The 26,292-nt window shown below is 40.5% G+C and overlaps 1 protein-coding gene across 1 annotated transcript in view; it reads left to right on the top strand.

Moving 5' to 3' along the window:
• Positions 1–26,292, top strand: part of FGF2 (fibroblast growth factor 2) — an 86,992-nt gene that overhangs the window by 11,550 nt on the left and 49,150 nt on the right. Inside the window, exon 3 of the mRNA XM_017852596.1 lies at positions 1–249. This exon is cut by the window's left edge and continues 23 nt beyond it. Within this exon, the coding sequence (XP_017708085.1) occupies positions 1–249 (249 nt within the window). The remainder of the gene's footprint in view (positions 250–26,292) is intronic.

Here is a 26,292-nt window from a genome sequence, read left to right on the forward strand (position 1 = left end):
GAGCGGCGGCTCCCCGCGCGGCTCCAGCGGCTCCAGCGGCTCGGGGTCCCCGGCAGGGCCCTGGAGGGACCATGGCAGCCGGGAGCATCACCACGCTGCCCGCCTTGCCCGAGGATGGCGGCAGCGGCGCCTTCCCGCCCGGCCACTTCAAGGACCCCAAGCGGCTGTACTGCAAAAACGGGGGCTTCTTCCTGCGCATTCACCCAGACGGCCGAGTTGACGGGGTCCGGGAGAAGAGCGACCCTCACAGTGAGTGCCAGCCCGCTCTCCCCGCCCCATTTCAATTTCTTGGGTTCTCGCCCGCTCTCTCCCCTCCAGCCTGCGCGCTCTTCCCGGATCTTCACTGCTACCCTAGCGGTCCGTGTGGTTTTTGGCCGCGCGGCCCTCGGCGGTTTCGGGTTCACCACCCACCCCCTCCTCCCTGGGCTGTGGCGGAGGCCCGGGCGTCCCCCGGGCTTTGGGGTGTGCCAGTTTGCCCTGTAAACCAGTACCCCCGGCCCGGAGCCGCGGCGCGCCGGGGCCTCGCGGACTGGCTGCCTTCCCGCAGACAACCTGTCGCGTCGGGGATGCCCGCGGCCCCGCGGTGCAACTCTGGCAACTTCTGTCTGCTGCATGCTGTCCTAGGGACAAAGATAGGATGGACCGCAGCAGAACGAAACAGTCTTTATTGGAAAAACACCTTTCCTGAGTCCTGCCCTTAAATTCCGACTCGGGACGACCCGAAGCATATGGTACACTACTCTCACCCACTCTGTTTTATATTCTTACGAATTGACGAAAGCTGAAAGAGCAAAAACAAAAACCAACCAGCTAAGCAGCAAAAAATCCAGATGTTGATAATAAAGTGCGACAGATTTGTTTCAGTAGTGAAAAGAAGTGCAAACACTTTAATCTTCCACCTGCATTGACTAGCTTTGAGACCTTGAGCCGGTTTCCTCATCCCTCACGTGGGGCTAATACATTACTACCTTGCAGCAGGTTTGAGGATGAAATGAGAATTGCAGTTTTGCTTTCTGTAAGAAACAATGTTTGTGGTTCTAGAAAGAACACTGGCCTAAATCAGGGGTTCTTGGACTTTAGGGGATTCCCTAAGTCTGGAGTGGGGTCTGAAGATTTGCATTTCTAACATGTTCCCCCGGGGATGCTGATCACATCACACTTTGAGAGCCACTGGTCTAGAGGAAAGAGAAAGAAAGCGGCATAAGATGAGCCGATTTACAACACTGATGGAATTTGAAGTGAGAGAAAGAGGATTAGAATATATTTTAACTTGTCCTCCTGTAAGTGTATGTAAACATCTGTTTTAAAAGCTGTGTGTTATGGCGTTCCTTCCTTTATGGGTTCCAGGTGGAGGATCTGATTCTCTCATTGCCTGAGAAAAGACCCACAGGGGTCCCAGCGCCACTCCCCTGTAGTTCTGCCTTTGTCTTGGGATGCTAATGGAATGTCATGAGGGGAAGTGGATGGGGTGGGGTGGAAGAGGGGAAAATTCTACAACCAAACATGAATTGGCAGAAGAATGGGAAATACATTTTTATATGAACCGAGTCTTTATTGCTTCCAAAATAGCAACCAGCAAAAGAGGCAAGTCTTTAATTTTTTTCAGGCTTGCTGTAATTTAAAAATTTTATCAATCACTTAATCCCGTAAAACTGAAAGGATTCTTGTAACCTATTACATGGGTTAGTGCTATTTCTCTATTCTGGTAACTTGAGTATCTATTTCACAAAATTATCTTTGTGATTGAAATTTGTTCTGCAGTTGTCTGCTAGGCCGTCTCAGCTGACAAGGGCAAGGTGCTGTGTGTCCCAGTTGGTTTCGTTCTTTTCTAGTATCACAAACTATTTATTAAAAAGCATGTATTATGACCAGAGGACAGAAGAATTTCCCTCTAAATTAAGTTAATATTTGAGGCTTCCCCTAATACTCTTTTTTTCAGACTCTTTTAGTCGCTGAATCATTTTTTCTTTGAAGATTTTGATACCTGATTCGCCTTAGAATAAAACTATATAGAGGCTAGCCTTTAAACTATATAGAATAAAACTATATAATGGACATAACTTTGAATTGCATACCACATTACCACCACTGTAAAAACAGCTGTTAACTTTTTCTTCCTAACCGTGAGTTGGGTTTTCATTTTTGTAATCTTACTTTAACTCTGTGGTTCTCAAATGGGGATGATTTTGCCTTCCAGGGGACATTTGACAATGCCTGGAGACATTTTTGGTTGCCTTAACCTGGAAGGGTGCTACAGACATCTAGCAGGTAAAGGCCAGGGATGCTGCTAAACATCCTACAATGCACATTATAATAACCCCAACAAAAACATTTTTGACCCTAAATGTCACTGGTGCTCAGGTTGAGAACTCTGCTAACTTTATAACTAGCTAAAGATAAGATGTTAAAAGGGAAAAGTAGAATAACTCATCCAGACTTGTGGAGACTACTATTTTTTAAAAAATTTTTTTATTTCCATAGGGTTTTAGGGAACAGGTGGCAATTGGTTACATTTAGTGGTGATTTGTGAAATTTTGGTGCACCCATCATCCAAGCAGTATACACTGCACCCAATCTGTAGTCCTATCCCTCCCCAACTTCCCACCCTTTCTTCCCAAGTCTCCAAAGAGACTACTCATTTTTTAAAAAAGGATACCTGTACTAGGCAATAGACTGACAAGAATACAAATCTAAAAATGACAAATTTCATCCATTTCTATGTAGCCCAACCTGGACATAAATTTAAGTACAGTATATTATTTTCTCACATATTGAATGTTTACTGATAGTTGACTAAACCAGGAGGAGACCCCCCCCCCCACCAAAACAAATAAAACCAACCAGAAAACATGGAGAAGAGTTAATAGTAGCCACAGTTTCCTACTACATTATGGCTCAGATTTCTAGACCTGTTTGAAAAGTTGAAAAATCCGTGGTCTCATTCCTCAGACTATTTTGTCCAATTGACCTGAACATCTATCACTGGAATTTTTTTTTCCTTTGTCATGACACTTTCTGCCCACATGTTTTCTAAACTGCAGGTAACTTTTGAAAGGCCAAGTTCAACCATTTTAACATTTAGTATGGATTAAATAGTGCAGTTTCTTCCCCAAAAGCTGGCCAGAAGGACTGGAGTTTGGGGAAGGATGCTTTGAAGACTCTGATATAAATGATGGGGCCCTGGAGAGGTGCAGGGGAAGAGGAGGCAGAGTGGGGAGCTGTGAGTTAGGAAAGAGAAGAGAACGTTCTAAAAGAAGAGGTAGGAGAAGATGACACAACACAAATGCTTCCAATTTTCAGTGTTGCTGAAGGTCAGCTGTGCTTCACACCTGGGCATTCTCCTGAATTTTCACTCAAGAGGGCCCATTTTCTGGCGTCTTTTCTCGTAGTCCTGGAATAATCTTCATTTGACATGAGAGTCTTGATAAAAACAAGATGTTAAAAGTGGTTACAGAGTTTCTCCTTCTCCAGCATGTGCGCTGCACTCCCGCCTTCCTTTTGGCATCCTTAACTTTTGGCAGGCCTCTTTCAATGCGGTGGGAATGGGTAATATTAAGTATATACTTTAAAGTAGCAAGCCGTGTAAAAACATTCAGAAGAGAGAACATTTTATCCCAAGCAGCACGTACGACATGTGATAGAATACAGTAAGTGAAATGGATGCTGCTTATGTACACTTAGTATTCAATTTATTCCAGGTGCTCTTATTTAGAAAAGAAAAAAAAAATGAGGGTAATTAGAAGTACTGGATTTACCATTGGGCTTCTCCCAGGAGGTGACTGCCTGTCTGCCACACTTCTTTGCTTCTAGGCTCCAGAGGACGCTGAGACTTGGAAAGGCAGAGGGACCTGCCCACTCCAGTGTGGATCAGGGGTGGCTTGTAGGTGGGCCTGACCCCTGGGCTCTTTGCTACTGCATGTGTTCCATGCAACCCCAGGCATAAAAACATGGACTTGTGAAATCAAAGGGAGGCTTCAGACCTTATGGTTTACGCATCTTTTTTTGTAGAAGAGGATACTGAAGCTCAGAAAAGTCACCAGTTACTGAAGTTCAATTGTGGGTTTCCTCTTTTGTTATCCTGAATGAGCTTCTTACCACCTGGCCCCTTGTCTTCTCTTCCTGCCATCCCTCAGCCTCAGTGCGCTCTTCCATTCCACCGTAGTGTGCCCTGCTGGACCCCACTTTGGTTAGGCTTGCTCCATTTCAGGGTAGTGAGCTACTACCCCTTTGAGGAATTCTTACTAGTTTACGCGTGCCTCAGATTGATTTCCTGGGGTTTTGGATAAAGCCACCTTTCCATATCTTCACTACTGCCTTTGGGGTAAATGGAACCATTGATTTAATAATACACGTATTCTCTCCCCCCACGTCTCTTTGACAATATCTGGCAAGTGGATAGCAATAATTTTACGTAATGAACTTGATATTTACTGTAATAAATATTGTGTGCAGTAAACAAATGAAGTCAGAATCTAATAGCTCATTTAATCTTGGAAATCATGTAATCAGTACAGCAATGGAAGGACAATTCATGAGTCATAGATATTACCACACCTTAGGAGCCTTTTAAGATGAGTTTGATGCCAAGTGACTTCAGCCTAGAAAAGGCAATATCCCCTCATGACGTGCCCTGAGGGGTTTCATTTGTTTATAAAATGACCATTATGTAATTAGACTTTGACAGTGGTGTAACAATTAGGTTCTAAGTATTCTCATTTTGATTTATGATGCCATTTTACGTGGAAGGACATGATTTTAAAGTTTAATTAGAAAATAAAATGTTACAGATGTAATGAACAAAACAAGAACCGTTCTTTAAATATTATAAGCATAAAATTGACTGTCTTCATCTACACACTGATTCTGAGAACTCATCATCAGTGATGTTGAAAAGACAATTTAAGGTCTCACATTATTGGAACTACTATTTTAAAACCACGAGATGCCTGTACAAGATGGTAATTACACATGTGCTGTAGTCTTTGCTTGTTTTTCCAATTCTAGTGTTTGTTGATTTTTCAAATACCCTGCTTGGGCCCCTTTGTCCTGTAGCACAAGTCTGTAAGAAGTCTGGCATGGGATAAAAGTCTATGACCATGAAATGGAGCAAGGCAAATATGTATCTTTGGGTATCTTTGGGCACAAATCTTTTTCTTTTTCTTTCTTTCTTTCTTTCTTTTTTTTTTTTTTTTTTGAGACAGAGTCTCATTCTGTCACCCAGGCTGCAGTGCAGTGGCGCAATCTCAGCTCACTACAACTTCTGCTTCCTGGGTTCAAGCAATTCTTCTGCTTCAACTGAGATTACAGGCACCCAACACTGCACCCAGCTAATTTTTGCATTTTTAATAGAGAAGGAGTTTCACCATGTTTGCCAGGCTGGTCTCGAACTCCTGACCTCAGATGATCCGCCCCCCTCGGCCTCCCAAAGTGCTGTGATTACAGGCGTGAGCCACCGTGCCCAGCCTGGGGCACAAATCTTAACCTCATCAGGATATTCTGTCCGAACAAATGTATTTTGTTCTGATTTATTTTTGAGCTTGTCCTTTTCTGTGCTCTAAAATTAGGATCTGGTCTAGTACTTAATTTGTATATTGTCAGTGCTCAATAAATAGTTAATGCTTGATTGTTTGCATAATAATTTGGAATAATGATTATCAGTGTGGAGTTTTAGCTGGATCATTAGAAAATGCACTTGTGGCACTGTGATTTTTAAGTGTTTCCTTGTTGTATCCACTGTTGGGTCAGCTCTTGCTTTCTCGTTTCTCCCTTTAATAATGACAGCCAACGAGGCCTTCTAAGCTAGGTTATGTATAGCCACAGGAATTTAGGAGAGGAAGAAAAGAAAAGTGGTAACTTCCAGGGGAACTCACCCTTTGAGCCATAGACTGTGGTTCTTAGAAGCCAGACCAGTCTCATTCTAAACCCCTTCAGAATAATTTTAATTTGAAGAAATTGGAAGGGCCTGGATGCAACAGACAGCCAATATTCAGTGTTTAATTTATGTCTCATACAGCTGTCTTCTGTCACTCTTCCTGTACAAAGTGACTTTTGACTTGACTGGTGTATCCTTAATACTCATTTACAGAAATCTGTAATGGATGTGTGTGTGTATGTGTGTGTGTGTGTATGTGCGTGTGTATTTGCATTTTTAAAGAGCTATTGACTTCCGCAATTTAACCTCTAAGATGAATTATCCAATAGAATTCTGAAATGAAAAGTTCACAGATTTTCAAGGTATCTTGGAGATTTAAAAATTGAAGAGAAGCTATGTGAATATTAAGTGTATGTTCCAGATATAATTGAACAATTGAAAGGAATGATCCTGGTTTAATTTATAATTAAGCTATACATTAATTTATAATGAAAACTTTTAATTAAATGATAACACAAATTAGCCAAGAAAAAAGTATTTTTTAAAAAGAAATTTGTACACAATAGTAATGATCTGGCTGCATTCTGTGAACAGATTATTCTCTATTCATAATTTAGGCACTTTGAGAAGATCTGGCACCTTAAGGTAGGAACCATGACTTCTTTATATAAATAAACATCATAAAAAGCTCAGTACCTTTTACTCAGAGAGTGCTCACTAAATGTCAGCTGATGAGGAAAACATTCTCTTTGGAACATGCTGTGAAATAACTACTCATGAGCCATATGCTGTGTAAAGCTTGGTTAAAGTTTACAGTTCTCTTGCTGTCATGACATGTATGTTTAGATAGTTGGTCAATCTTTAAATGAAGATAATTATATATAGCAAAGTTATATTTGGGAAACATTTGGGAATCTTGGAGACTGGCTATTAGTTTTCTTAGAATAATCTAGAGAAAGATGAATCATTTTCGGGAAAATTGTTTAGAACTTTTATTGGGAATTCTGATTTCCTTAAAAGCATTTAAGATTTTTATCATGTACTTTTGTTGTAGGAAAATCCTAGTTCTTGTCACACGCCCAGGGAAAGATCAGGAAAGATTAGGCTCGCAGACACTTTGGAGGGTGAGGGGTTATGGAATTTTTTGGTCAGAAAGGAAAAAGGAAAAACAACACGGCAAAGCGATAGGGGTTCATATTAACAGCCCCCCATCTCAAAGATTGATTCCCAGGTTACCACCCCGAACAGGAGAGGCCAGTCTCCCCCTCTGCAAAGGGCATGAACTTCCGTGGCTGCACCGCATTCTCCCAGTGTGCAGGCCAGTCGGAAGTTCTCCCGGGACCCCTTTATACTTGGCTGTCCTGACTATGCAATATAAAACTTTCTCAGGTATGCTGTGCTTGTTTTCCATTCTTATTTTCTTTTGTGAATAATATCCTGGAATCAGTACTTTCTTCTACTTCAGCTCCTTTTCTTTTTTTGAACTCTTTTAAATTCTGGATTCTGCCCTCAGTATTCCACTTAAATCATTCCTATGAGAACACCAGTAGTCTTCCAATTCAATCATGTGGCCTTTTCCAATTTTTCATGCTACTCTGACATGTGGCAGTATTGTCTGCCTCTGACTTCTTGATAATTCCTTGCCTTCTATTACATCACATCAACCTGGTTCTCCTTTTGAAACTGGCTTTGCAAAAATTATATCTGAGAAAATTATGACACTGCCAGAGATCTGATCTAGCCCACTCCCCTCCTCTTGCCTTTAGCTTCTAAGCTGCCTTAATCATTTCTGGGCTTAGGCCCAGATGACTTTGGAAATAGTTTAAAGGATAATAGGCCTTCCCCAAAACTCAACCCTCTTTATAAAGCTAATGAAAGGCCCTCAGGCTTGCGGGGAGGACAGGAATCTGAGTTGTGCTAAGGTGTAGACATATTAATAGATTGCCAGCCATTACTGCAGATAACACCACTATTGTAGTTGGCCTTTTGAGATATCTTTTCAGGTTTTTTGTATGTCTGACACCCATGGCTTCAGCTGGACCTGCTAAACCACTCCTGTGGCCCCACCCGGGAATGGTTCCACTCAAGAGGACAGCTTTGACCCCCTATGATTTCATCTTCAGCCCAGTGAATTATCAGTAAGCACCCACTGCATAGCAATCCTCACCCTTTCCCCCAAACTGCTGTTGAAAAACTCCTATCCTATGAGCTGTGGATGAGATTGGTTTGAGTACCAACTCCATCTCCTACATGACTTTGCCAGCTTTGTGTTTATTAAACTCTTTCTTTACTGCAATGCTGTGGTCTTTCTTTGTGCAGCGGGCTGGAAGAACTCCTCAGGCGGTTATACTTTCGCCCATCCAACTATCTTTTCTTCTAGTTTCTTCTGTTTTTTTTTTTTTTTTTTTTTTTTTTTTCCCGCATTTGTATTCCCCAAGGTTCTGTTTTTAGCCTTCTACTCTTCTTTCTGTGTACTTGTATTCCTTCAGCAGATCATGTATTCTCTCTGTCTCTGTCTTGATTCCCGATCTCAATTTCCCACTGCTTGGAGGACACACACACTGCCATAGCTTCAACTTAACATACATAAAACAGAACTTACCACCATTTTCTCAAACTAGCACCCTTTCCTCCTAAATTTCTGCTTATAGTGGATTATTCTTCTTGTCTCCAAAGCTAGACACCATGGAATTGTCTTTGATGCCTTTCTCTACTTCTTCCTATATATGTCTCTCTAAAATGTTACCCAGCCAAGTGATTTCCTTGCCCTGCCTCTTGATTTAATGACCTCTACTCTCCTGCAATTTTAAGCACTAACCAGACCTACCTGGCTTTCCTTCTTAAACATGACCTACCTGCTCAATCGTATTTCCTGCTGTTCACCATCCGTACTCTCCTGATGCTGCAATGCTTTATGCTTTAATTATATGGTCTCTTTAATGTGTCGTAATGATTACTGTCACAATGATTGGCCTTCTTCATGTGACTCTTGTTTTTGAAAAATCCTTCTTTTTCTTATCAATTTCTTTCAACCCCTTCCATCTGCACCTTTCTCTGGAAATATCCTTTAAGATCCAGCCCAACAGACTTCTTTGTGAAACTTTCCTCTACCTTCCCAGGGAGAATTAATGGTTTTTACTGTTTTCCCATATACTTGGTACATAATCTGAACACAGAACTTCATGCTTTCTGTAATAGTTAGTGGTTTATGTGTCTGGCTCCTGCACTGGGACTGTGAACTCTTTGTAGGCAAGCACTGGATCCCATTTGCTGCATCCATCCTCACAGACAGTGGCCACTCAAAGAATGTTTGTTAAATTGAAGATGTACCCAATAAATTAGCCAAGTCTCTTAACTTCCTTTCTGACCTTTCCTTCCCGTCTCCTGTCTTCCTTGTCATCTTAGTCTTTAACCAGGCAGTTTTCCTTAAGCCGAAATGTCCTGTCTATCCTCGTACCTTATCACAGTTCCGGTCATGCCTTGTGCCTTATTTCTTTCACATCATCCTGTATCCATCTTTCCTTTTCTGTGTGCTATCTAAAAATTCTCTCTAATAGCTTGTTGTATTTTAATTTCAAGTCCCCCAGTTTTACTGGAAATTCCTAGCTGGCAAGAAATTTTTGTTTAAAAAAAATCCGGACCACATTACCCAGTAGTTCTTTACTCTTTTCTATTCTGAGGGTCTGAGGCTGAATTTACTCATCCCAGGGTCCTTTTGGCTTCATTGCTGAATGAGTGACCAGTCTGAGTCCCATGGAAAGGTTCACTCTGTATTTGTTGAATGGGCAACAACTTCAAATAAGTATAAATACTATAGTATGAGGCATATAAAATAAGTTGAATGCAGCAACACTGTACTTCTTTTCTGCAAACACCTTCAACATTATTCAAGGGAAGCAATAAAGGTAAAGGATAGTCGTTTGTTGGATCACTTTTTATTTTGGAAACTTTTCAGCTGTTAAGCAATATATTAATATTTCTAGCCAACATTAATGCTCAGTTCCAGAACTGGTTTAGTACTCTAATTAAGGAATGCAGACCTGGGACTTCATACCTGATTCAGACACTTCAATGCCTACGTCAGTGTGTCTCTCTCCTACTCAAGGCTAAAACCAGTGAATCATTGTAAAAGTTGGGATTGGGGACCGTCTGGTACCATTGTTAATATTTTGGGCTGTGATGAAATGGCACGGATAGTTTCATCTGAAAATTTATTCAGATTTATGAGCCAGTATTCATCACAACAATCTGAAAACCTCTTTAAGAGGGTAGAAATTGTATGACAAAGTGAGTCACAGTCTTTGTGATGTGATGTCTGCAAGGGTGGGTGGGAGAAATTACTGAATGAACAGTCTCATTCTACTCCTTTCTAAGCTGAATCATTTTGTAAATAGAAAACAATTCATAGGTTTTTAGGTGGCCATTACATAAATAGGAAATAGAAGAGATTAAAACGGTCAAATAATGCTTCCATTTTAAAAATTACTTTTGAAACATATCAATTTGATAAACACTTTGTTTTTGAATTAGAAATGCAAATAATCTTTCTACTGCCTGATATATATCTTTTAATCCAATACTTGCTGCATGTCTTCTTTATGTATTCTTACTTTTTCTATTAATTATGTTACTTTTCTTGCCTAGATTTTTTTTTTATCCTACCAAGTGTCATTTGACCTTTCTTCTTATAACTATTTCTAGTGTTGGCTCATTTGGAGATGGGGTGTGTGTGTTTGTGTGTTGGGCAGAGGTGTCATTTACTCACTGGCTGGATGACTACTTGAATTGGATGGGGACTCAAGAGAAAAAGGTCCCTTTGATTTTGGAAATTCTGATTCTGGGATGGTATTATCTTGCGTTTTGCATTGTGGGTCCTTTTCTGTTACTTTTCATCTAAGCTTTTCTCCGAGTCATATTTTACCTTTAAATGTAAGGCTTATTAACCTTATTTCCTTATCGTCTTTGGGGTAAGGCATTTATTTAAAAAAAGCTAAGTGAAAAGAGAAATATTCTATTTTGGATGTGTTTCTAAGTGTTAGTTCTCCTTACATATTTATATATATCTACATTACTCCAGACTCAGTAATGGGAGTACAATTCAAGTGAGATTGGGAATATGATTGTGTTAACTGTTTTAGTCGAGTGTACCAATGTATAAAGAAGACATAGACAGAAGGTGATGGATTGAAAAATAATGAATTACAGAGACACCCTCAGCTGTTAAAGGGTGAGAAAAGTGAGGCGTAGATTATTTTTTGAAGGGTGATGTGAGAGCCCTGAAGTATTCGTGGGATCTGTCCAGCTCTGTCCAGACAACTAGGGAGACTGCCATGGTGACGAGGCAGAGTCCCTCTGCTCTGTGGTAGAGGAAGGGTCAGGTGTTTGGCCTTTACCACTGTACGATATTCCTAGGACCTTGATATTTACCGAGTACTTATTGAATGAATGAGTGAGTGAAATTTTTGAGAACATGCTCTATGCCAGCTTTACAAATAATATCTGTTTAGTCTTAAATACAAACCTATGAAGCAGGTATCATTATCTTCCTTTTACAAATAAGAAAATAGTTTTTTTCCCTATTGGCTTTTGAAAACATGGTCTCTTTGTTCATAACAACTGGTGATTGTGCATTTGTAGACTTCTTAGTGTTTAGAATACAAGTTCATGGCCAGAATTCCGCATGGACAAAATAGCAGAAATTTGAACAGAAGTAATGATTTAAGCAAATAATTTAAACTCTTTTAGAGGCTTTGCCATGTCCAGCAAAGTTGAAGTCTATGCCATCTATTCCTCTGCCTCTTTGTCTATTCCACTCTGCTTTGTTTAGGAAAGACTTCTGTCATGATTTAATATGAGACAATTCTTTAGTATTTAAGGGCTTCTTAAGATTTTTGAGTGGCATATACAAAAATAGAGTAGGATGTAATTAAAAATGAATACTATATAGCCATGCACTGCATCATGATGTTTCAGTTAATTGCAGACCTCATGTATGATGGTGGTCCCATATGCTTATAATACTGTATTTTGACTGTACCTTTTCTTTTTTTGTTTTGTTTTGTTTTGTTTTTGTTTTGTTTTGTTTTTTTTTGAGATGGAGTCTCGCTCTATCACCCAGGCTGGAGTGCAGTGGCTGGATCTCAGCTCACTGCAAGGTCCGCCTCCCGGGTTTATGCCATTCTCCTGCCTCAGCCTCCTGAGTAGCTGGGACTACAGGCACTTGTCACCTCGCCTGGCTAGTTTTTTGTATTTTTTTTTCTTAGTAGAGATGGGGTTTCACCATGTTAGCCAGGAGGGTCTCGATTCTCCTGACCTTGGTGATCCCCCATCCTCGGCCTCCCAAAGGTGCTGGAATTACCAGGCTTGAGCACCGCGCCGGCCCCCACCTGTACCCTTTTCTATGTTTGGGTAACAAATACTTAGCACCATGTTACAGTTGTGTACAGTATTCAGTACAGTAATGTGCTGTACAGGTTTGCAGCCTGGGAGCAATAAGCTATACCATCATCTAGGATTGTGTAAGTATACTCTATGATGTTCACACAATGATGAAATTACCTAAGAATGCATTTCTCAGAATGTATCCCCATAGTTAAGTGATACATGATCATGTAACACAGTGATATTTGTGTACTTAAGCATATCTAAACATTGAAAAGGTACAGTAAAAATATGACATTATAGTCTTATGGGACCACTGTCATAAAGATAACTAAAAGGATGTTTTCAAAGTATAGTTAGGCTCTTTCAAAAAAAATCAAAGGTATTCTTTCAGTATTTAAGGACATGTGGTGTAAGATTTTAAAACAACAGCAACAACAAAAGCAGATGGGCTTGGGTCTATCTTATTTAATTTTCTTCATTGAGTGAGATTGTCCATTAATCAATAATCTTCTGAGTGTCTACTATGTGAGGGAATAAACACCAAGATAGATAGATATCAAGAAAGCACATTGCAAGACACATCCAGAAAAGTGTCTAAAAATTAAACTCCTCTTTCCTTTTTTGACTGTCCTGTATTTTCAAATGGTATCATCATCTTCCTTGCCAACCAGGCCCAGGTCTTGCAGTGAATTTCTACTATGTCATTTTCCCCACTCCTCACTTCTCTTCTCAGGCTCTGTCCGTTTCAGTTCTGCAGTGCATTCATACTTGTGCCAGTCTCTGCAATCTTGCTGCAGCTCGTCTAGTTCTAACCCTGACTACTGCAACTGCTGTCTAACTGATCTCATCTGTATTAGTTTGCTAAGGCTGCTATAACAAACATACCACAGTCTGGGTGGCTCGAGCAATAGAAATTTATCTTCTTAAAGTTCTGGAGGCTGGAAGTCCAAGATCAGGTGTTGGCAGGTTTAGTTTCTTCTGAGGCCCCTTTCCTTGGCTTGTCTATGGCCACTCTGTAGCTGCCTCTTCACAAGATCTTTCAGCTGTGCTTGTGTCTCTGTTGTCTCTTTGTATGTCCAGGTTTCCTCTTCTTATAAAGACCTCAGTCAGGTTGGATGGGGGCTCACCCTAAAGGCTTCATTTTAACGTAATCACATCTTTAGAGGCCCCATCTGCAAACAGGACCACATGCAGAGATACTGGGATTAGAGCTTCAGCATGAGTTTGGGGAACACAATTCAGCCCATAGTAGCCCATAATAAAGGATGTTATTCTTTGCCAGAGTGACTTAATTACTCTGTCTAGTTGTTCAGCAGTTGGATATGGTTTTTTCCTGAAGAGGAACTCTGATCATGTTACTCCTCAGAAAAACATTTTAGGCTCTCCTGGGCCCTTGCTTCCAAAATGCAAAAGGAAAAAAGGAATAATAGTCATGCTGGAAAAGGCCATAGCCACGCACAGCCTATTTGTGGCAGGACTGTGCCCGGTGCATGACCAAGGACAAGGCTATTAAGAAGTTTCTCATTTGAAACATAGTAGAGGCTGCAGCTATCAGGTACATTTCCAAAGCAAGTGTCTTCGACACCTCTGTGCTTCTCAAGTTGTATGTGAAGCTACATTACTGTGTGAGTTGTGCCACTCACATCAAGGTAGTCAGGAATAGAGCTTGTGAAGCCCGCACAAACCAAATACCCTGATCCCGATTTAGAGCTGTGGGTGCTGCCGCATGACTTCCACTAAAGCCCAGGTAAGGAGCTGAGTCCTTAAGGTCTGGAGAAAAAATAAGGTCTGGAAAAAAATAAAATGAAAATTGTATTTAAAAAAAGAGAAAAACATCATGGACTTGAAAGAGTTCAATCCCCGGGTACGCACATTGCCCCCAGAGCTTACAGATGTCGCAAGTCTATAAAAATCAGAAAACATAGGAAAGTTACCAACAGATGTGTGATTGTCATGGATATAAAAAGGTGGGATACAGGTGTTTTCTGGAAACTCTAGGTAAGTAGTAAGCTTGATGCAGATCTCTGAAAAAAACACCAAGAGGCTTGAGAATACTGAAAAAGAAGATAACAGAGTAAGTAGTAACTAGGGGGCTACAATGGGAGAGTAGTAATATATACATAGCCCTCGTGTGTTGATTTCCGTGGAATATTCGACTGAGTTTCTCATAGCAACCTTCTGTAAAACATGTGTATTTTCTTCAAGAGAGTCTAGAGTTTTTCATGTTTAGTGTTCTTAGGCCAGGGTCTAACAGCCTGTTTTATAAATACTCTTTATTGGCACATAGCCACCCTCATTTGTTTAAACATCGTCTGTGGCCACTTTCACACTACAATGGGAGATACCCCTGAAGATGTAAAATATTTACTCTCTGGCCTTTTACCCCAGAAAATGTGCTGACCCCTGGCTTAGGCCTTATTTTTCATGAGGAGTGGAGACTCCTTAGTCATGGCATTTCTACTATTCCACACTATTACATTTAATACTGATTTCCTGACACTTGATGTCAGAAACTATAATATTATCTATGGCTTTTCGGATATTCCTCCAACCTTTGGACAGGAATTGTTATTTCCAGGCTGATCTCTTATTTAAAAATGTATTTATTAATGATTTAATATCACTTTTAATAAACTGGAATTATATTTTTCCTCTAAAAGAAAAAAAGGTGATACAGATGTATTATCATAATCTAAAACTATTTTAATAGATAGCTGATCCTGTTTTGCAATTACTAGTAAAAAAGTACTACATGCTTTAGATAATTATTCTAAACCAAAGTCATGGTTTTGCTAGACCCTCCACCCAACTTTTAACAGCAAAGTAACTAATTCCCGTGTAGCAGAAAATTCACGTAGTTATTTCCAGATATATTTTGCAATTCAACTAATTTTTCTTGGAAGATACTGCAGGAAGTTACATTATTCAAAGTTAGATATTCTCAGTTTTAATGAAATTTAAAAAAAATTAACAGTTTGGATACTTGGTTACACCTACTTTGAATATTTTCCTCACTTAAATTATTTTTGACTATGCTTAATGATGTAGAACTGTAGAGCTTTTATGTTAAAGAATTCTGGAGAATATTGGCTCTGCCCATGGGTATCACTCCAGAAGTGGGTGAATGTTCCTGTTGGATTCCTCTCTTTTTCTAGAAGGAGCCTAATGCCCATGATGGCTAACAGTTAATGCACACAGTTCTGCTTGCTAGGTAGGACAGACAGCAGAACCTTTTTAAAGACCTGCTGGGGGAAATACTATTTATGGAAGCCTGCCTCAACGATGCATGGAGTGCATCTTTCGTCCAGATTGAGAGTTTTAACCTGGGGGTTCATGGATTTGCTTTAGGTTTCCTGTAAAAATAGATGCAAAATGCTAGGTATCAGGTTGTTTTTCTGAGGAGAGGGTGCATAGCATTTTGTCAGATTCTCAAAAGGTTATCTGTGGTCCAAAATGTTAGGGACAGTATCACTAGAAACACTAAAATATGTCTTTTAATTAATCTGATATCAGGGAGAGAACCAATTTGAACCACATGACAGTGAAAATGCATTTACTGAACTGTGTGTTGGGGTGAACCTTTAGTTTATGGTGAGTGATTTCGTGAGAAACATCTCTGTGAACCCTGTCTCTGTGTGAATTACAAGAAATGTTGAAGGCTGCCGTTGATCTCATTACATAGTGTCCACTATGAGGTTCCTTAGGAGAAATTTCTCTTTGGTAACTATGTCGGGTCTAGTTATGCTTTTCCTTAGTAGCCAGCTTATTTTTATCTTATGGTCTCCGTGAAATTTCTTATTTCTGCTGGCTACTAGAAAGCCAAATATATGGCCTGCTTCTAGGAAGTATGACAGTCTTACTCCTGGCTTCACCAGTTTAAAACCCTTCATTTGTATTTGGCTTATTTAAAAGCCATTTTTAAAGTTTTTTGTTTTGGTATGTTGTCAATATCTTTGTAACTCACCTTAAATATTACTTGGGATCAAACACATTATACCTCAATAAAAATAATATATTGATTAATTTGTTACTTTTAACCACAAAGCACCACTATATTATACAGAGCATTGGGTGCTGGAGATTAAAAAGTCAAGGCCCCTGTCCCTTAAAATGTGTTTTATTTGGCATGACAAGAAAGAGATATAAATCAATAAGGGCAATAAAATGTTTTGCCTGCTTTGCTTGTGGTGTTTCCCATGGGACAGTGAGATCATAGCAAGGATAGCAGTAAATTCTAATGGGGAAGTCATAAAAGGCTTCAAACAGGAGTGACCACTGAACAGAATGTTTGGAATCAAGTAGGTGTTTGCCAGGCAGACAGGGTGGGGAAGGGCAGGAAGGCCAAGGAGGCAGGGCCAGGTTTGGCATGTTTTGGGAACCAAAAGAAGTTTGGAATGGCAAGAAGTAAGGCGTGCTAGCTAGGCAGGGACTGGATTTGGATGGGCCTTGCAAGCCATACTGAACAACTGGTCTTTATCCAGGAAGCGGTGGGGAGTCAATGGAGGGTTTTAATCAGAGAATAAGAGGATTAAATTTGGGCTTTGATGAGATCACTCTGGCGGGTGTGTGTAATAGATTGGAGGGTGTGAAGGTGGCAGCAGGGAGTACAGTTAGGAAATGATTTCAGTTATCCAATTGAGAAATGTAAATCTCCCTCAGACCATTTCCCTGAACATGGTAAGTGATGTATGGGCATTATCTTCAAAGAAGATATTGTGGGTTTGGTTCCAGACCACCACAATAAAGTGAATATCACAATAAAGCAAGTCACATAAACTTTTTGGTTTCCTAATACATATGAAAGCTATGTTTATACTGTGCTGTAATCAGTTAAGTGTACAGTAGCATTATATATATTAAAAAACCAATGTACAAACTTAGTGAAAAAATACTGTATTTTAAAAAAATGCTAACGATCATCTGAACCTTTAGTGAGTAGTAATTGTTTTGCTAGTGTAGGATCTTGCCTCAGTGTGGGTGGCTGCTGACTGATGAGAGTGGTGGTTGTTGAAGGTTGGGGTTGTTGTGGCAATTTCTTAAAATAAGACAACAGTGAAATTTGTGGCATCAGTTGACTTATCCTATCATGAAAGATTTCTCTGTAGCATGAGATGCTATTTGATAGCATTTTACCTACAGTAGAACTTTTTCAAAATTAGAGTCAAACTCTTCAAATCCTCCTGCTGCTTTATTAACTAAGTTTATGTAATATTCTAAATCCTTTGTGGCCATTTCAGTAGTACACATGGCATCTTCACCAGCAGTAGATTCCATCTCAAGAAATCACTTTCTTTGTTCTTCCCTAAGAAGCAACTCCTCTTCTGTTTAAATTCTATCATCAGATTGTAGCAAGTTAGTTACATCTTCAGGCTTCACTTCTAATTCTAGTTCTCTTTCCATTTTCATCCTATCTGCAGTTACTTCTTCCACTGAAGTCTTGAACTCCCTCAAAGTCATCATGAGGATTGGAATCAACTTCTTCCAAGCTCTTAGTAGTGTTAATATTTTGACTTCCTCCCATGAATCACAAATATTCTTGATGGCATCTAGAACTGTCAGTTATTCCAGAAGGTTTTCTTTTTTCTCTCTCTCTCTCTCTCTTTCTTTACTTTTTTTTGACAAGGACTTACTCTGTCACCCAGGCTGGAGTACGGTGGTACAGTCATGGCTCCCTGCAGCCTTGATCTCCTGAGCTCAAGTGTTCCTCCCACCTCAGCCTCCTGAATAGCTGAGACTACAGGTATGCACCACCACACCCAACTATTTTAAAAATTTTGTATAGAGACACGGTCTCACTATGTTACCCAGTCTGGCCTTGAACTCCTGGGCTCAAGCCATCTTTCTACCTTGGCATCCCAATATTTTGGAATTATGGGCATAAGTTACCATGCCCAGCCTCCAGAAGGTTTTCAATTTACTTTACCCAGATCCATGGGAGGAATTACTAACTATGGCATCTATATCCTTACAAAATGTATTTCTTAAATATTAAGACTTGGGAGTAGAAATTCCTTCTTGAGCCATGGGCTGCAGAATGGATGTTGTGTTAGCAGGCATGAACATGTTAATCTTGTACACCTCCGTCAGAGCTCTTGAGTGACTAGGTATGTTGCTAATGAACAATATTCTTTTGAAAGGGATCTTTATTTTGATCAGTAGTCTCAAAAGTGGGTTTAAAATATTCAGTAAACCATGATGTAAACAGATGTGCTGTCATCCAGGCTTTGTTATTCCATTGATAGAGCACAGGCAGAGTAGATTTAGCATAATTCTTAAGGCCCTAGATTTTCAGAATGCTAAATGAGCATTGGCTTCCCTTTAAAGTTACCAGCTGCTTTGGCCTCTAATGATAGAGTCAGCCTGTCCTTTGAAGCTTTGAAGACACACATTGACTTCTCTTCACTAGCTATGAAAATCCTAGGTGGCATCTTCTTCCAAGAAAAGACTGTTTTGTCCACACTGAAAATCTGTTGTTAGTGTAGCTACCTTAATCAGTGATCTTAGCTAGATCTTCCAGATAACTTGCTGTAGCTTCTACATCAGCAGTTGCTGCTTTACCTTGCATGTTTATGTTATAGGGATGACTTGTTTTGTTAAACCTCATGAACCAAGCTCTACTAGCCTCCAACTTTTCTTCTGCAGCTTCCTTGCCTCTCTCAGCCTTCATAGAACTGAAGAGAGTTAGGGCCTTGTTCTGTATTAGGCTTTGGCATAAGGGAATGTTGTGGCTGTTTTGATCTTCTATTCAGACCACTCAAACTTTCTCCATATCAGCAATAAGGCTGTTTTGTTTTCTTATCATTCTTGTGTTCACTGGAGTAGAACTTTTCATTTTCTTCAAGAATTCTTCTTTTGCTTTCCCAACTTGGCTGTTTGTGGCAAGAGGCCTAGCTTTTGACCTATCTTGGCTTTCAACATGCCTTCTCCATTAGGCTTAATCATTTCTAGATTTTGATTTAAAGTGAAAGACAATGAGACTTTTCCTTTCACTTGAACACTGAGAGGCCATTGTAGTTTACTAATTGGCCTAATTTTAATATTGTTGTATCTTAGGGAACAGGGAGGCCCTAAGAGAGGGAGAGAGACAGGGGAACACTGGTCAGTGGAGCAGTCAGAACACACATGTTTATTAAGTTTGCTGTCTTATATGGGTGTAGTTTGTGGTCCCTCAAAACAATTACAATGGTAACATCAAAGATTACTGATCACAGATCACCATAATACATGTAATAATAACGGAAAAGTTTGAAATATTGTGACAATTACCCAAATGTGAGACAGACATGAAATGAACACATACTATGTGAAAAAGGGCACTGATAGACTTGCTTGATGCAGGGTTTCCACAAAACTTTAATTTTTAAAAATCATAATATCTGTGAAAAGCAATAATGCAAATCACAATAAAACAAGTTATGCCTGTATATGCACTGGAATGGAAGGGTCTCCATTTTGTTAAGTGAAACAAGGAAATTAGTGAATAATGCTGAAAATATTACTCCATTTATGAAAATGCACACACACCAACACAAGATATATACTTGTGTAGTAAATAGGAAGACTGAGATCTGAAAAAGATGCATACCTAACTGCTAACAAGTGCTTGTAGCTTTAGAGAAAGGAGTGGAATTAGAAGAGATGAGATCAAGGGGAATGGTCACTTCTTTACCTATGTATTTGTCAATTTTTAAAAATAATGTATCCATGTATTATTTATGCAAGATTTTCTGAGAAGAATGAATGGGAAGTGAGGAAGTGGATGCAGATGTTGAATCCCTTCCTCTGAGGTGCATGAATGTGAAAGGAAGGAGAGAGATAGGATAGCAGCCAGAAGAAGTTCCTGTTGCAGGAGACACTTGCTGACTGGGGTCTTCTGCCGTCATTCACACAATGGATGCACGAGTGGGCTGTGGAGCACTCCTGGGAGGCGGGCATGGTAAGGCCTGTGCCTGCCTGTTACAAGGAGCGCACTCCTCACTCATTCATCTGCCCCCTGGCTTATTTCTTTTCAAGTCCCACACAGAGAAGCAAGGCCTTGATCCTTATATGCACAACTGCTTTACTTTCCTTTGGGAAATAATGCTTAATTAGTATTTGAAAGCAGTACATTATCTCGAATTCCCCATCCATTCTAAGGCAAAGCACACACAAAAAATCTAAAATCAAATATATTCTCCATAATGTATTTACTTTTCTAAGGTGAGAGAATTATAACCATGTTCTTTGGGAATGTCCTGTTACACTCATGGACCAATGACTTGGGAGAGACAGGAAAGGCCTGGATCAGAACACAGAGGACTAGATTAAGCTTAATGGAGGCGAGGAGTCTGTGGGGGTGGGAGGAGAGTGCTGCAGGTGTGTCTTGGACTAACCCTGTGGACTGAGTTTGGTCTATGAGCAGCAGTATTCACTGGAAGTGAACCTGACTTTGGAGTCTCATGCAGAGGATGACCTTGCCATGTGGAATAGGCTGCCTGGGGCTGAGACTGATGATCTGATGACCTAGCAACTCGATTTTTAGGAGGCCTGTTTCAGTCTGGGTTCTCCAGAGAAACCGAATGAATAGGAGATCATTCTATCTATCTATCTATCTATCTATCTATCTATCTATCTATCTATCTACCTAGAGGGATTTATTTTAAGGAATTGGCTCATGTGATTCCATGAGGCTGGCAAGTCCAAGTCCAGGCCAGCAGTCTGGAGACCCGAGGCAAAGCTATATGGTTCAAGACCAAAGGCCGTCTGCTGGCTAAATTCCTTCTTGCTGGAGGAAAGCAGTCTTTTTTTCTATTCAGGCCTTCAACTGATTTGATGTGGGCCACCCATAACGTGGAGGGCAATCTACTTTACTCAAAGTCCACTGATTCAAAAGTAAATTTCATTTTAAAGCACCCTTACAGAATCATCCAGAATAATGTTTGACCATATAGCTAGGCACTATAGCCCAGCCAAGCTGACACATAAAATTAACCATCACAAGGCATTTGTTTACATAAACTCTGGACTAGCCTGAGTGTCCAAAGAGGGTGGTGAATAAGCCCTGGTTTGGATGAGACCAACTTATTCAATATGATGCCCCCGTGTCCTTACACGGGTCAGAGACTTCCTAACAGAGGTACTAGACTGGCCTCCTGTTGACACTGAGAGTTTCAATTTCTCAGCTCAACACTGAGACCCTAAGGAGTCTCCTTATTCCATGGCTGGTGCCTTCCAGGGGCAAATGGAGTCCAGGTTCTTTCTTCTGGTTTCTCTTGTCCTTCCCCCAAAGTGTGTGGGTTAGTTTTTCTTCTTCAGGATTTCTGAAAATAGGAATGATAATCCTATTCCAGAAGAAAGGACATGATTATATTAAACAAAAAGGGAGCATTCCCAACTAGATCACAGTGATCGTGACATGTGGAGATGTTGTGGGCTGCTGTTGCCTGTATTCTGGAGACCTGTGGTCACAGCAGTAAACAATTGCTGCTGGGCCTGGTGTCTGTCAGCTGCCATCTGCTCCAAAGCACCCCCTACTCTTCCCTTGTCCCTTGAGTTGACCTGGGCCTCAGAGCCTGTTTCTGAGGATGTGGGCAGCAGAGGGGAGTTGAAGTTGCAGGCTGATTGGGTAGCACTGGTGCTAGTTTCTTTTAAAGTCATGTTCTGATCTGTGATTGCAAATGTCTGCTGCTTCTGTCATAGCGTTATTCTCATTTCATGTGGAGGAAAATTGCCATTGATTAGAAGCAGGAGTATCATCCTCAGTAGAGGCACTTGTGCTTTAGGTTCTTTGAGCCTCATGAGAGGTCCAAGATGACACTGAAGTAAAGGAAGGTGGATACCGGATGCCTTGGCTACTTTTCAGAATACATCACTGGCATTGCCAGGAGAGAGCTGGGATTCGTGAGAGTGGGATTAGGTGCTGGGCCAGGAGCAGGGGAGTGTTCTTTGTACTACGGATCTCCCTTACTTGCTCCCTGGACAACTGGCTCTTCTGTACTGGGTCTCTTGGTCTATCCTTGTGTCCTTAGGAGCAAGGTGCTTCTCCACTTTGAAGCTAAAACACCGTGTCAGAATCCTACCAAATACATGGACATTTTAACACGCCAGTTTTATGGCAAAATGGCACACAATTTCGTAGCAAAACAATAAAATCTCTTTGGTGGCTTAGTTGCTATAGAAAAAGACAAATGTTCCCAACCAAAATGCCCATCAATGATAGACTGGATAAAGCAAATGTGGCACATATACAGCATGGAATACTGTGCAGCCACAAAAAGGATGAGTTCATGTCCTTTGCAGGTACATGGATAAAGCGGAAACCGTCATTCTCTGCAAACTAACACAAGAACAGAAAACCAAACACCGCATGTTCTCATTCATAAGTGGGAGTTGAACAATGAGAACTACATGGACACAGGGAAGGGAACATCACACACCAGGGCATGTCCAGGGGTTGGGGTTAGGGGAGGGATAGCATTAGAGAAAATACCTAATGTAGATGACGGGTTGATGGGTGCAGCAAACCACCATGCCATATTTATACCTATGTAACAAACCTGCACATCCTGCACATGTATCCCAGAACTTAAAGTATAATAAAACATTTTTTAAAAAAAGACAAATGTTCTACTAAATGGTGAGCTTAGCTTGGCTAGCACAGTGTGGGTAGATACATTTTAAGGTATAGGAACATTGAGGGACTTCATGTCTGTGATATTCAGTAATTTCTTTGAAGTATGAGGGAACGCTGTCTCTGAGAGAGGTGTGACCGCTGGCTGGGTGACCTTAGAGCGTGGTGTAGAGAATAGGAAAGGAAATTAACCAGGGATATGCCCAGGTGGCTAAACACTTGCTGAGGGCCCACTTGAGGCTGGGGACCTCATATTGCTAATAACACCAGTTTGGATGAATGTATCATTTCCAAAACATTGTGTATGTTGAACATTGTGTATGCTCAACAATGTATGTTCAAGAATGGAGAAGCTGGCTGGGCGTGGTGGCTTAACTGCTATAAAAGCACTTTAGGAGGCCCAGGTGGGTGGATTGCTTGAGCTCAGGAGTTTGAGACTAGCCTGGGCAACATGGCAAAACCTCATCTCTACTAAAAATACAAAAATTAGCTGGGTGTGGTGGCACATGCCTGTAATCCCAGCTACTTGGGAGACTGAGGCACAAAAATTGCTTGAACCTGGGAGGCGGAGGTTGCAGTGAGCGAAGATTGCACCATGGCACTCCAGCCTGGGCAACAAAGTGAGACTGTCTCAAAAAAAAAAAAAAAGAAAAGAAAAGAAAAAAATAGATACAGTAACAGTTGTGAGTTGCGCAAAATGTTATATATTTGTTTTTGGTCTTGGAACAATGTACTTGGGAGGGCCAGACTCCCTTCTCTGCCTGAGATAAGAGATTTCAATTCAGAACATCTTAAACAGAATGACTTTCTGTGCCTTAAACTTTTCCTTATTCTTCCAAAAATAACATTGAGCAATGGTGGATGACTTTATAGATGTCTGATTGTTTTCTTCTCTTACCATAGCCTCATATATGAGGCCCAGGTCAACTCAAGGGACAAGGGAAGAGTAGGAGGTGCTTTGGAGCAGATGGCAGCTGATAGACACCAGGCCCAGCAGCAATTGTTTACTGCTATGACCACAGGTCTCCAGAATACAGGCAACAGCAGCCCACATCTCCACATGTCACGATCACTGTGATCTAGTTGGGAATGCTCCCTTTTTGTTTAATATAATCATGTCCTTTCTTCTGGAATAGGATTATCATTCCTATTTTCAGAAATCTTGAAGAAGATATGAGGATATCATTTTATCAACTTTCCCTTATTTTCTTTTCAGTTTTTCATATTTCCAAGTTGAAACCCCCTAAACACAACATTTTTTTCCACTGCTCATTTTTTACCAGAATTCAGACTTCATGAAACCCTGGCATTTCATCCTTTGCTTTCCATCCTCATGGTCACCGTCAAAGTCCACATCTTTATTATCTTACATGTGAACAGCTGCAGTAACCTTTCCAGTTATGAATTCTTTAAACACCACTTTTAGCCTGATGCATTTCTTTTCAAGAACCTACAGTATGTTTATAGTCCAGATTGCATTAAACCTAACCTTTGTGTTATAGGGCCCTTTTCTGAGGCCCTCATTTATCTTGCTCTACTCCATTTATATAGCTATTTTCTGGCTGAGCACAGTGACTCATGCATGTAATCCCAGTACTTTGGGAGGCAGAAGCGGGTGGATTGCTTCAAGCTCAGGTGTTGGAGACCAGTCTGGGCAACATGACAAAATGCCATCTCTACCAAAATACAAAATTAGCCAGGTGTGGTGGTGTGTGCCTGTGGTCCTAGCGACTTGGGAGGCTGAGGCAGGAGGATTGCTGGAGCCAGGGAAGTAGAGGCTGCAGTGAGCTGTGATCATGCTACTGCTCTCCAGCCTGCATGACAGAGTGAGATCCTATCTCAAAATAAAATAAAGTGAAATAAAATAAAACTATTTTTTACTATTGTATGCCATCCACCCTCCAGAATCAGAGTGTGATGAGGGAAGTTATTTAATAAGAGAGTTTTAAGTTCATGTATATTATAAATATCTTAGCACACAGAGGGGAACAGAGGAGAGACAATGTTGAGGTAGAGTAAAACCCTGAAGACAAGATGTAAGGAGGAAGGGATTTTGTTGTTGCTATTTGCGCTTTTGAGAATTAGGAAGGAGGGAAATGGGGAATCAGGAAATGTTTCAGGGAGTTTGAAATTAGATCCCCTTCACGTAATTCCTCAATATTTAAACATCTTGAACTGTCTTTTGTTCACCACACTACTCCTGCCGCACTTGGGTTACACATCCATACCCACATGGTCTGTTTTGTAGTTGTTATTGGAATGGTGCCAGGGTGTATATACTAATGCTGTGCTTGGTACACAATGAGTGCTTCATAAATGCTTGTTGGATGAAGAAGATAAACAAAACTTACCTAATTCCATATCTTTTATAAACTAAAATGGACAATATTGATAGGAGTTAAATGAAAGAATGAACGTTCTTATATATTAAACGGAGAGAGATGCAGAATGCAGTTTTGTTGATTATCTTCACTGTTAAAATAGACTTTTGTAAAGCGTCAGTACATGTGCTGTATTTGCTGCGTCTAGAGAGGAGCTGGGATGGATGAAGGCTTAGCTGGTTATACTGCACAATGAGAGTACCTGTTTCTTCTGTAGATAGAGCATAGAAGATGTACTAGGAACATGGGGAAAAGCCATTATATATTTTCTTTTCTAGATCTACAAGCCTTTTGGATGTGAGAAGATTTTAAAAGGACATTAAAAAAATAGTTTCTTTTTTACATAAGGATACAATATTTTAAAGTAGTAAATATAGAAGGGCATTTGCCTACAGAATTCTAATGAGCATATTATTCACTGATATTCTTTTGATGGCTGTGCATTTCCTTTCCAAAACACAGTATTTGTGTGAAACCAGTAGTAGTATTCAACCTTGGCAATCAAGATTGTGGAAGGAAATGGTAAACATTTTGAAGAGTCTCCCGCACCTCACAGGCTTTTAAAACAATTTCAAACAGCATATTTTAAAGAACTCAGCTCTGGAGTCTGCCTAATTATTAACTTCTACTCAGAGGCAGCTGCATTCTTGAGGGTGGAACCATGATCTTCTTTTACCGTGATCCTGTTTTATTCCTTTAAATACTCATCATAGCCGAAGAAGAGGCCCTGTTTCCTTACTGGAGACTTTCAGGCAAAGGAGCTGTTTCCAACTTCCTACTAAGTCCACCCAGCATATGTCATGCAGGGGATGCGGGGAAGAATTTTCCTTGCAAGGGCCTCCTCAGAAGTTTTGGAGATGGGCCTTGAGCTCTTGGCTGGTAGTGTGGTTTTCCAAAGTGGAGGCTGCAGTAATGCTCGTCATTGATTGAGAGACGTGCTGCCCGGGCTATTTTCATGAGAGTCAAATAAAACTCTCTTGTCTTGAGCCTGCTTTGAAAGGTGTTTTCCTAATGATTTTACAGTCAAATAGAATGACTGTGTGGGA

The sequence above is a fragment of the Rhinopithecus bieti genome, unplaced genomic scaffold (assembly GCF_001698545.2).
Source record: "Rhinopithecus bieti isolate Rb0 unplaced genomic scaffold, ASM169854v2 scaffold_33326, whole genome shotgun sequence".
Classification (NCBI taxonomy): Eukaryota; Metazoa; Chordata; class Mammalia; order Primates; family Cercopithecidae; genus Rhinopithecus; species Rhinopithecus bieti.